This window comes from Amphiprion ocellaris, chromosome 18 (genome assembly GCF_022539595.1).
Source record: "Amphiprion ocellaris isolate individual 3 ecotype Okinawa chromosome 18, ASM2253959v1, whole genome shotgun sequence".
NCBI lineage: Eukaryota > Metazoa > Chordata > Actinopteri > Pomacentridae > Amphiprion > Amphiprion ocellaris.
In genome coordinates, this window is record NC_072783.1 from 33,375,900 (window position 1) to 33,389,023 (window position 13,124).

The window sequence follows — 13,124 nt, forward strand, 5'->3', positions numbered from 1 at the left end:
TCTTATTGTTATCACAGTCTTGAGAACAGTCACCTTGCATTTCACTGCACATACTGTATAAATGTGACAATAAAAAGACTTGAGTCTCGAATATTTCATCTCATCTCATTTTATCTTCTTTTATCTCAACTTATTTTATCATATCCTGTCTTATTCTGTTATGTTATCTCATCTTATCTTCTTTTCTTTCTTTTGTCATATTTTGTCTTATCATATCTAATCTCATCTCATCTTAATCTTATCTCATTGTATCTCATAACTTCCTGACTTATCCGATCTTATCTCATCTTATTTTATCTCATCTTATCTCCTTTTCTTTTCTTTTCTTTTATCTTTTCTTATCTCACCCTATCTCATCTCATTTTATCTCATTATATCTTGTCTCATACGGTCTTATCCTATCTCATCTTCTTTTCCTTTCTTTTCTCTTTTATCATCTTATCTCATCTCATTTTATCTTATCTCATCATATCTTATCCTGTCTTATTCTATCTTATCCTATGTTATGTTATGTTATCTTATCTCAACTCATCTCATTCCATCTTATCTCATTCTATTTTATCTCATAAGTTCCTGTGTTGTCCATCTTATTTTATCTCATCTCCTTCTCTCTTAACTTTTCTCATCGTATCTCATCCTATAATCTTGTATTCTTTTCTTTCCTTTTCTTTTATCTTTCTTATCTCATCCTCTCTCATTCTATCTTATCTCACTTTTCTCATTCTATCTCATTTTATCTTACTTTATCTTATCTCATATCATTGTCTTATCTCATCCTATCTTCTTATCTAATCTTATCTTGTTTTCTTTCCTTTTCTTGTTGTTTCTTTTATCTTTTCTTCTCTCATTCTATCTCATCTCAGCTTATCTCTTCTTATCCTATTATCTTATATCATCTTATCTTCTTTTCTTTTTGTATCTCATGTCATTCTATCTCATCTCATCTGAGCTTATCTTCAACAGGTGTTTTCTTCAAAGTTCTTACCTGTGGTTGCAGCAGGTGGTCGCACTGTCGGACACAGAAAAGCCTGGAAACTGGAGGCACACAGCTCACTAACAGTCCCCATCGCAACTCAGGAGTTTGTGAAAAAAAACCAGCGATTCAGCCTAACACAATCCTCCCAGCATCTCTTCGCCTCACTCCCCCAATAAAGTCGGTGTCATTCTTCCACGAAAGCTCCTTGAAAACAGCCGGAGCTTCAGTATTTTTCCTCCCGACGGCCACCAGACTCTGACAACTCTCAGAGAAACACTCTCTCTGCTCTGCTGCCTCTCTCTCCTCCCTCCCGTTCACTCTCTTGACCTCACTCCTGATTCCGCTCTGCACTTTAAAAGGGAAAAAAGAAATCACATTAACACATACGTAAAGGATGCACACACTGCTTCTATAGAGCACACACCCACTGCTGTGTCACTTTGAGCAGTTGCTAAAAGTATTCTCGGACGAGATGACAAATGTTACACATGCACGGCCTCACAGCATTCTGTTTTACACCCCCACACATAGCATGGGTTTAGTTTAGTCAGAGCTGAGCAAACACATCAGAGGTGGAAGAAGTATTGGTAGCATCTATGAGCTTTAAAGGCTTCATCAGCAAAACTGTGCTTTAAGTTGGCACCTTTACAATCGGCATTTTGTTGCACTTTTACAGATCAAGAAGAGCTGCAATGTCAATAGTGACATAATTAATGATGCAGAACAGTTTTTATCTGCTTCCTTTAAAGATGTCGTAAAAATTAATCACAAAAGTAAAGTGCTTGTTATGCATATTAGGTTCTCAGAGTAATTTTTGCCCTTGAGCCCCCCAGCAGATTGATTCGACCGTAGCAGCAGTGGAGGTTTTTGGGCTAAGTTATTCAAAGTTTTTCCCTCTTGGGCCGGTGTCTGAAGCCATTAGTCATCAAAGGGTTAACATTAGAGAATACTGTGCATTAGAGGAACGTCATTTTTGCAAAGAAAATGATGACTTTAAGGTTTTATTTGGTGGATAAAATGCAATAAAATTCAATGGTAATAGCAAAGATAGCAGCGGTGGAGTCAGCAGTATTAATATCAACAGCATGTGAGAAGCAGCAGGTTTAATCATAATGACTCCGCAGCAGAATGAAAAGAGGGTTTTCATATCCTGCATATGTCAGTGTAAGAAGTTAATGAAAAAATGTGTGAAAAAAATGTCAGCAGTTGTCGTAACAGAGTCGTGAGTGTTGGAACGGCTCCTCGATATAGACGAGCTACTAGAGCTAAATATAAACTGTATCTGCCATAAAGGATAAGTAACACTACTTAGATGGACAATGTCACCTTCGTCTTTAGTTTTCCCACATAAAACAACACATTTAAAGCTTTACTATACTCCCAGCTGCAGACACCACAAAGGTTTAGTAGGCATTACTTTGGTATCTGTCCACAGGATCTCTCATTTATATCTACATTTTCCATTCGCTGACTACATAAGCAGCCATACAGTGCATTCTGGTAGCAATGTCTTGTTTTTTTAAAGACAGAAGAGATCTTTTTGACTGCTTCTCATTTACATAAAGCTAAGTTCTACGCTACTTTATACAAATCAGAGGCATCCAGCCACCACTCGCCACCTCTGGAAAACTAAGTATCGCCAATCTGAAATGTAGATTCATCAACTGCATCTCGTCTCGAATGGTTCATTTTGGTGAACCGTTTTCGTAAAGTTTCCAGTTTCTGGACAACACTTCTAGGACCTTTGTCACATCAGCGCCACCTACCGAAGTGTATGATCGTCAAAGTGTGCAGCCTATGGTGTCAAATGTTTCCTCTACCCAAAAAACTGCTTCAAGCCTTAATGGTCAGTTCCACCCAAAATATTACTTGCAGTTTTAGTAGTTTGTTTCCACACAAAACACCAATTTCTGTCTAGGTTCTTATAGTTTTAAAAGTCTTATTCCACTGAAACTGTACTTTTTAAATTAACAAGATATGGGCTTCAAGGTTTATTTCACCCAAAATACTACTTTCTGTCTAGAGTCTTATAGTTCTAAAGGTTTTTTTCCACCTCAATTCTGCTTTCTAATAAGTTATGGCTTTAAGGGTTATTCCACCAAAATGACTACTTTCTGTCCAAGTACATATAGTTTTAAAGACATTCTCTATCCAAATAGTAGTTTTTAACAAACAAGTTCTGATTTTTAAGGTTTATTCCAACCAAAGCACAAATTTCTGTCTAGGTTCTTATAGTTTTAAAAGTTTATTCCACCTAAATTGTACTGTCTAACTAAAAAGTTATGGGCTTTAAGGTTTACTCGACCTAAAATACTACGTCTGAGCCAATTACATGAGTTTACATGGGTGTTAAAGGTTTATGCTACCCAAATAGTAGTTTCTTACTAACAAGTTCTGTCTGGGTTCTAAAAGTTTAAGAGGTGTATTCCACTTAAATAGTCTTTTCTTACTAACAAGTCTGCTTCATGCACATATTCTCTACAGCTGGACAGCTAAAAACTCTTCCAAATGTCCATCCAATCCACAAATAAATGCATTTCCGAGCACCCCAACACTAGAATGTGTAGTCCGTATATTGCACAGGATCATGGAAACCAAGCAGGGATAAAGCTTTATTATATTCTCTTGTGGAATTTGCATTAACAGCAAATCATCCATCCACATATTCCACGCATGTACACTGCTGCCATTTTAGTTGCTGAATTTCACACCTCAGCATGGACGTGGAAATTTACATCACATGAACCCTGGTGGACCTTCGCACGCTCACAGATGTGGAAACTATAACACTGACCCTACTTGGACTACATTTGAAACTCCATTTCTCTTTTACTCATTAAATCTGTTGGATCCTCGTCCCTCGGCTCATCTCTCTGTAGAGTTGACATCCTTCTATTGCACTCAACCTCATCCACTCTTGAACTTTTTCTACCACTCATAACTCCACGGTGTGTTCATCTTTTCTGCTCCCAGAGCTTTGGTTCTCTCTTTATCTGTCTTCAGATAACAACCAGGACGATCTCACCTGTTCAGCTTTATCAACTCTGACTGCATTTTGTGGCTTCATGAGATTCAAACTCACAAAATGCAGCATAATTTTGGAAACCAGACCTTACAGGTGGCACTGAGCAGCAGAGAAAGAGTAGGTGGGTGTGATGTAAGCAGCCCCAGTGAACTTTTAGGCAATTTGCATGGGATATTAAAAAAAATGAAAAGAAAGTCTGTTTCCATAGCATCAGGTGTCATTGGTGGTCAGTGATGCTGACAAACTGCATGCAAATTGACTTTTCTATATATAGATTGTAAATGCAGTAGAGTTAAAGTTTATCATGTTGCACCACCTGCTGTTTTGCCAACACAAAATCCACAACATTTTTTCAGTGGGTGGTACAGAAGTAGCTGAATATTTTCCTTTATTTAAAGATTTTTCTGTTCTGTGCATCTGTGCTTATATTTCTGCCTTTTGGTATATTTACTGAAATGATAAAAACTGATAGACCTAAATTTAAAGTTTAATAAAATGGTGGAAGATGTAAAGTAGCAATGATTCACTACAAGACGTATTTAAATCCACTTTCAATTAAAATTTGACTTATTCCTTGGCTGGTCCATTCTTAGATATACTCATCATATTCTCACTTCTTCTTTCAGCTCCTCAAAACTCCAGACAAGAAATTTAAGTACAAAAAAGTGAAACAGCCACATTTGCTTCGCCTCAAAACCAACAATCTCTTCCTTCATATTTGGTCATTAAGGACGTTTTGTAGTACAAAGCTGACATAATCAGTATTTTTACAAAAAAAAAGTATCCTACATATATTTATCACCCGAATCAATTTAAGCAAAATTATAAGTTGCTTTTTATCAAATAATTTGATTGATTTTTTGATAAAATGTGAAAAAAAACTACATACACAGTCATACAAGCTAAGCTATACTCATTTATAGCAGTGGAGTGCTATGCTAACTTTAACAACATGCTAACAATCACAATGCTAACGTTTTGTGTTAACCAGCTTGGATTAGCGAGTTAGCATGCTAATATCTGACTTAGTCGGGATCAACACGTGTTTTTACAGTTAATTCTCAGTGTCACTTTTAGCTGCCGGTTTTGCTAAAAAAAATGATAACAGAAGCTGTCTGCTGTAGTGTCTGGCAAGAGGAATTCAAAACAACTGTGAAAACTGTAAAAGAATGATAAATATTGTGTGAATATTATCAAGTTTATGCCTTATCCTGATATGTAGACGTCTAAATAGCTCCCACATCTCATACAGATAAACTAACTCTCTGAACCTCAAGCTGTTTCTGGGTGGTTTTTGTTGTTGTTTTTATTGTTGTTATTTTTGTTATATTTTTACTCATGTGGGGTCATTTTCAAGGCAATATAAAGTCCTTCACCTCTATGGGAACAGCACAACCATGGCCAGAAGTACAGAGAATTAAAAAATGCCTTCTGTGCTGTATGATGAAGTGTTAATGCCATAAAAAAAAACTTGGAATCAGCAGGTTTAACATTTTTCCAAGTGCCCAAAGGTTTTGCCAATACTGAAAAAAACAGGGCTCTACACGTTACAAATACATGATTTGACTAAGCATATTTACCTTTTTCACAACTTCTACAAACTAGATATTATTCGAACTACCTTGCACATCAACGTCAGAAGGACCGGCCTGATTGTATCTTTAAACAACTTGGTCCTCTGTTCCCCATTCATGAGAAATGCTGCATTTATCTTATCGATCCAGTATGTTTTACTTTCCTTTCAGTCTCTCTTGTCATTTCTTGTGTAAAACACTGCCTGCAGTTCAACCTAAGTCTCTGAACTTTTGTTACATGATACAGCTGAGGCTAATACATGGACATGAATGAGACATGTAGAACAAATTAATTTTGATAAAAATTCCAATTTTAGGCTTAGATTTGGTCACTTTTTCCTCACAGATCCATATTGCACACATGGTACTTTCACAGACAGTTGGAAAGCTGAAAATGCTACTCTTCCTTTGCGTTTTTACAGTTCCTGGCACTGAAAAAAATGATGTAATTTTGGCGATTCTTTACAGAAAATGCACTTTGCAAACCCTCTCTTGGGTTTTGGGGTTCAGGAGGTTGGTAGAATAAAATTAATTCAATTGAAAATAAGTGAAAGAAATGTCACAAGAACATTTGTAGAGCTTTTCCTCCACTACACGGTCTTGAATCTGAGAACAGGGTTTGAAAAATTTATCTGTAGTCTGAATAAATGAAACATTACTGCTGGTAGATGTATCGGGTTTGGGTTAATGTCGATATATTTTACATAACTCTGCTTTAGATAGGTGGATCTATGCAGGAGATGAATGTTTCAAGGAAGTAAATTTCGATTTAAGGCGGATAGGTGCTTTTAAAGCAGCACAGACTGACCTGACCTGAACGGATCCAATGAGACTTTAGCAGTTAAAACATTAAAAAAAAGCAAAGCGTTAGGTTTTGTTATCTTAAAAGCTCAGCTGCAGGGAAGAGATGGAGTCAGACTATGCAGTAATTGCCATTATTCAAAAAAGAAGGGATATCGAACTACAATTCCCAGAGAAACTCAAAATACTGGGAGTTCCGGAACAACAGGATAACGACTTTAACTAGAACTGATTGTTGCCTCTAGTGGCTGGCGGACCCACAACAGGTAATTCCAGGGCAGGAGAACTACAGCTTACACCAACTCAAATTACTTCTGCAAGCTCAGAAAACAAAAGGCCTATTAAGGACGCCACCCAAACTGAAGTGTCACACTAAACACGCAAACTAGAAACTCAAATGTTTTAAGTGGAATAACCAACAACTAGGAAGCTAAACATTACGGTTACTGGAACTTTAACTATGAGCTGGGGTCCTGTAAACAAAAAAATACTATAGCACTTTTATTCTTTTTTATTCTTTAAGAACTATAAACACTAACGGAGTCTGCTCGGACGGGTTCTCAGCTGGCAGCTAGGAGGGATGGCTGGCTGTGGCTCGACGATGGAACGGAGGCATGGACGACGGCTGGTGAGGACAGGAGCTGGTGGTCGACGGAGAAATGGTTGGAGAATGAACCGGGTGACTAATCCAGACGGTGGGGGAAGGCAGGTGGGTCCGAGGAGTCCAAATCTGGGAGCAGTCTAGGCTGAGAGGAGAATAGACACAAGTTACTAAGGTTCTTAAAACAATAAACAGCAAGACTAACTGAGTAAACACTAACTAGTTGCTTTTACGATCCGAGAAGAGTCAGGTTATAAAGTGATGGAGTGGTGGACTGATTGGTTCTGCACATCTGCTCCCACTTCTGCTGATTGCTCAGGTGAGAACTGTCTACACCTGCTGCTGTCTGCTGTCACTCCTTCCTAAAAAGGAAACACACACACAAGGGGAAGGCGGGGCCTAGCCAGGACCTGCAGAGGTACACCTGACACAAAGCAATCATCGCAAAGACCTCCTGAACATCCAGAGTGTTTTCTGTGGCAGTTCTGTCATGTTTCATCTGCAGTAGACAAGATAATAAATGGAAGAAAAGACTGACCCTCTTAAAGTGGACCCACATTATCAGGATGAGCGTTATTACAGCGCAGACAGACAGACGTTTTCAGGAGGATTCAGTTCCTTGGCAACCCATCGACTGGAAGTAATTTTTAAAAAACAAATACAAGTCTAATGATGAGAGAACTGGTCTGCTGTTGAACCATTTGCAAAGCTAACAAAGCAAAGAACAAAACAATTTGTGCGTCTTGACCACAAAAATTTTCATCATTGCGGAGCAAAAATGAACTGATGCAACCTTAAACTAGAGTTACACAAACTTACAAAGCTGAACATAAGATTGAACTGGTGTCAGCTGCTGTTGTGAGTCACTTCTGTAGCATCTGACTGTTTTCAATCTATATCACTGAGAATTACAGCAAATCCTGAGCAAATATGATTATTAACAGTTCAAATATAATGCGCAAGAAGCTCCAGACTGAAATAAATCAACAATTTTAGGATAAATTATCATTTAGTCTTGTCCATACATTCATCGTCCCCTACAAGATGATCCTCTCTTTTACTCCAGTGCCACCAGGAGGCCAAACTTTTCACTTTGTTTCGCAAAATATCCTAACATCTACATCAGGGGTGTCCAACATGAGGCCCGTGGGCCAAAAGCAGTCCTCCAGAGGGTCCAATCTGGCCCTCAAAGTGTAAAAATTCCAGAGAAGACATTAACTGCAGATTGTAAATTAGTGAAACTATACATTTAAAATAATTTCTAGACCATGACAAGTTGTTTGGATCAGAAAGGAAAATACTAGATTGTTTTTGTTCTTTTTGTCGTTTTGTGTCTCATTTTTGTTATATTTTGTCTTGTTGTTGTTGTTTTTTGTCTTTTTTTTGGTCTGACTATTGTCATTTGTCTCATGTTTTTGTTGTTTTGTTTCTAGTTTTTGTCATTTTGTGTTTCCTTTTTGTCTCGTGTGTGTTTTTGGTCTTATTTTTTTTATCATTTTGTGTTTCGCTTTATTCGTTGTTTTGTGTGTCATTTTTGCTGTTTTCACACTTTTGTCATTTTTTGTCTCGTTTATGTCATTTGTGTAATTTTTTTGTCTCATTTGTGTCGTTTGTCTCATTTTTGTCTCATTTTTGAAATATTTTGTCTTGTTTTTGTTGTTTTTTGTCTTTTTTTTTTTTAAAGGAAAATACTACGTCGTATAGTTCCAGATGACTAAATGTTGTGTTCCTTTGTCAACACTGTGATCTGGAAGTTGTAATGTGGAAATGATAAACTGAGGCTGAATGTTGTTGAAGCTGAATTCATTAACAAATTTCAGTTTGTTCATAATGTTTTTGGGGAGTTTTTTGCACTAAAACAAAGGAAAAATGTGGAATTAAAATCTGGGCAATTATAGGTTATTCTGCTGTGGTTTTACTGGTCTAGTCCACTGGAGATCAAATTGGGATGAATGTGGAACCTGAACTAAAATGAGTGTGACCTCCCTAATCTAGAGCACTTCATGTATGGCTATGTATTCAAATAACTTTAGTAATCAGACTCTTATCCTTTAATTGTTTTTTACTCAAATATCTCAGTCTCTATTATATACATTACTGTGAAGTTTGCATCACAGCTTCCTGAGGATGATTTGTAAAAACTTTGATCCACCAATACTTTGCTTTATAGTTAAACATCAGCACATTTCTGGCCATTTGATGTGTTTAATTGCCAAAACAACGTGGCTGCAGCCCCTCAAAGCCTAATTCTTTAATTTGTTTCTCATTTTATTGCTTTGATCAAATGATCTGTCAGCACAAGACAAAACAAATGATTGTTTCTCCATTCTCCTTTTCATTTTTTACTTACTGCATGTCTACTGCTGTGGTTTATAGCTGATGTTTTATTGCTGCATTTCTTATAAGATTTCTTCAGTTTGTATGAGCAGATATTGCATTTTCTGCACCATAAATATTGCACATGGTGTTTATCTTTTGCTGTTTTGTGTGCATACTATTTTTGCGCAGTATATTGATGTTTGCAACCTCAGTATGTATGAGAAGACGTCACTAATAAGTGATGTCTAAAGGAATGCATTCTGTAAATAGGTTATTTACTGCACTGTGCAGATACACAGCTACCTAAGAATAACTTTATTATTGCTGCGTATGACAATAAAGCCTTTGAATCCTCTGAATTAAATCCTATCTCACATAGATTTTATTCGTTTCAATTAGTAAATCATTATTTCATGCGTTTTAGAGTAAAATTATTTATTTTCTTGTCACTAAATAAATACTACTTCTTACCTTTCTGTGTAAAAGCCTTTAAAAGTAGCTGCTGTGTCTCCTGGTGGCCACTGGGTGTCATCAATACTACAGAGAACAGTGTGGAATATATGAATTATGTTAACCTAGTAACCTGGAACTGCGGTTTTATGAGCATATTAATGCAGATTTAATAGCCGTTATTTACATTTTTACTTATTAATGCATGAAAAGACATCAGCTGCATCAGTGTTTATGACTGGAATGTGATTGTACCGCAACTCTCTGCATGTATTCTGTCTATTTAGAATATTTAGAATTCTCTGTGAAGAATAATTCAGCTATTTTTGTAAGACTGAAGCCTCCTATTAATGTAAATATTAATGTATGACATCCTCACATTCTTTTAGAGCACACAGTCGCATTTAAAAATTAGCCCAGATTCATATAACATCTCCATCATTAGTCACTGAACCGCCACATAATTTACGAATATATGAAAATACAGTAATTAACAGTAAGTCAGTTTTTCTTGATTTAAAGGCAACAACTGGTAAAATTTATCATAATCTTTTCATGAAAACGTGTCAGCAACAAATAATGCAACATTTTACTAGAGCTAAAGCTGTTTCTGTTTGAATTTATTAATTGCTTGCTCTCTAAAATGTCAGAAAATGCTGAAAAATGTCGATAAGCAGGTTCCCATATCGAAAAATCCTGTCCTCACATTAAAGAAATTCAGTTTACTGACATGAAGGAGCAAATAAAACAGAAAATATTCAAATTGTAGAAGCTGGAATTGGAGAAATTGGACTTCTTGTCTTGAATAATCACTCAGTTATCGAAAATAGTTGATGATTAATGAAATACTTGACAACTAATCGATTAATCATTACGTGATGCTCATTATCCAATTATTTCTCCATGCGAAGTTTAAAAACACATCCTGTTGCCTGAAGGTTTTCTTTTATTCATTATTAAAGTGTTCTTTTCAGATGTGAACTTCTGTTTTATTTTTGTCTGTTTCCTCAGTGTTGAGCAACCACGATTGCAAAGCTGAGGTTGCAGCAACAACTCCCAGACCTCACGTACTCAAGAGTTTCCCAACAGCTTTCAAACACAAAAAGCAAATGTGTGTTTAAGAGAAATGACAGAGGAAAGTCACTGGCACCCTGCATCGGCCCACTTACTCCAATACCCTGAATTTACAGCCTCAGTCAGATACGATGACCTGACCTCGGAGTAAAAGCTCAGCACAGGAAGAAGAAGTGAAATCCCCTCTGACACCGGGTGATTATTACAATCCTGTTTGAAACTACCGAGCAGAGAATGAACAGAGATGACAAAACCGCCCGATCTGGCCTCTGCCTGCACATTTCTCAAATATTTTCCTAGTTGAGTCGACTACCACATCTACTCGCCCTTTTCCCAGTCCGGCCTCGCTGCTCTGCTCTACTTCTGAAGCTCGTCCTTCACACGCCGACGACCTCGGTGGGAAATTAGCAGCAGACAAACGAAGGCCAAGTCTGGCTGCTTCACATACCAAGATTACAAACGTTTGTGACTTTCCTCCTGCTTTTCCTAGACCGTTTTATTCCCTGAACACATTGTGTATTTTCACTGTGCTTGTTTTGTATGGTGACTCACAGAGCTGAATGAATAAGAAAACATCAGGAAATTAATGAATCTTAAGCTATGTAACAGCTGAATAAGCTTTCATAACTAAGCTCAGCATTAAGGAAATTTATTATAGGGTTTCTGCAGTCAATCCAATCCAATCCAATCCAATCCAACTTTATTTATAATGCACTTTACAAAACAACACAGTTGACCAAAGTGCAGTACACACATAAAACATATGAGACATTAAAAAAAGAGTATAACAAAACAGCAATAAAATTACAACTTAAAATCAATTAAAAGCTAGGGTAAAAAGATGTGTTTTAAGAGCTGATTTAAATACAGGCAGTGAATCGATCTGTCGAAGGTGCAAAGGTAGTGCATTCCATAAGTTAGGACCAGCGACAGCAAAAGACCGAGCACCTCTCCTTCTCTTATTTGACTTTGGGGTCACCAACCATGAGAGGTCAGCTGACCTAAGGGAACGAGCAGGTACATAGGGCTGCACCAGCTCAGTCAGATACTGAGGTGCAAGGCCATGAAGGCATTTAAAAACAAATAAAAGAATTTTAAAATCAATTCTAAAACGTACAGGGAGCCAATGCAAAGACTTCAGAACAGGAGTTATGTGCTCTCTCTTTTTAGTCCCAGTCAAGAGCCGAGCTGCTGCATTTTGCACCATTTGTAGACGATGCAGAAGTTTCCCATCAAGACCGGCATACAGAGCATTGCAGTAATCAAGGCGGTTTGTGACAAATGCATGGATTAATATTTCAAAGTGTTTCATAGACAGAATAGGTTTAACTTTAGCCAGCTGTCGGATTTGAAAGAAACTTGTTTTAACCACTGAACTGACCTGGGCTTCAAGTTTGAGAGTGCAGTCAAGTTTTACACCGAGATTGGTGATCACAGGCTTAAAATACTGGCTCAATGCACCAAAATCATCAAGGGCAGGGGTTCCACCACTTGGCCCAAACACTGTCATTTCAGTTTTACTGTCATTTAAAAACAAGAGATTTAAGGACAACCAGTTCCTGATTTCCTCAACACAGTCAAGTAGCTGTTTTGCATTGTTGCCATTTCCTTGCTTCAGTGGCATGTACATTTGCGTATCATCTGCAAACAGATGAAATGCAATGCCATGTTTCCTAAAAATTGTTCCAAGTGGAAGGAGATACAATGAAAAAAGCAGGGGGGCAAGAATGGACCCTTGGGGCACTCCACAATTTAGAGGGGATACTCTGGACTGAGAGGAGCCTATCCTAACACAGAATTCCCGATCAGTGAGGTAGGACCTCAGCCACTCCAATGCAGTGCCACGGATACCAGCAGAGCTTTCTAAGCGGGTCAGTAATATCTGGTGGTCTACAGTGTCAAAGGCAGCAGTCAAGTCAAGCAAAACAAGGATGACACTGTCAGTGCCTGTTTTACTGTCAGTTATAACATGATGTTGGTGGGAGGGTTTGTTTTTATTGTTTCTGTTGCATTCTTACTCCTTTAATCTGTGAAGCTCTTCTTTACATTTCATTTGTAAAGTGGGACATAAATAAAGTCTCACTGACTGATAAAGAGTTTACCAGAATGTGAGAGGCCCTATACCAGAGCTAAGTGCTAACATTAGCATGCTAACTTCCTCACAGTGACAAGTAGCTAACTTTAGTTAGCTTAGCATGTTAGCATGCTAACACTGGCTAACTACGTTGAAACACAAAGTTCAGCTGAAGAACGAATAAACATATTAAAATGTTAAATGAAGTGTTGCAGGAGTCCATCAGAATC

The 13,124-nt window shown here is 37.5% G+C and overlaps 1 protein-coding gene across 1 annotated transcript in view; it reads right to left on the reverse strand.

The window, feature by feature from the left end:
* cyth1b (cytohesin 1b) overlaps window positions 1–1,228 on the reverse strand; it is a 36,958-nt gene extending 35,730 nt beyond the window's left edge. Inside the window, exon 1 of the mRNA XM_023292263.3 lies at window positions 986–1,228. Coding sequence (XP_023148031.1) covers window positions 986–1,067 — 82 coding nt within the window. The 5' untranslated portion in view covers window positions 1,068–1,228. The remainder of the gene's footprint in view (window positions 1–985) is intronic.
* Between the last annotated feature and the right edge of the window lie 11,896 nt (window positions 1,229–13,124).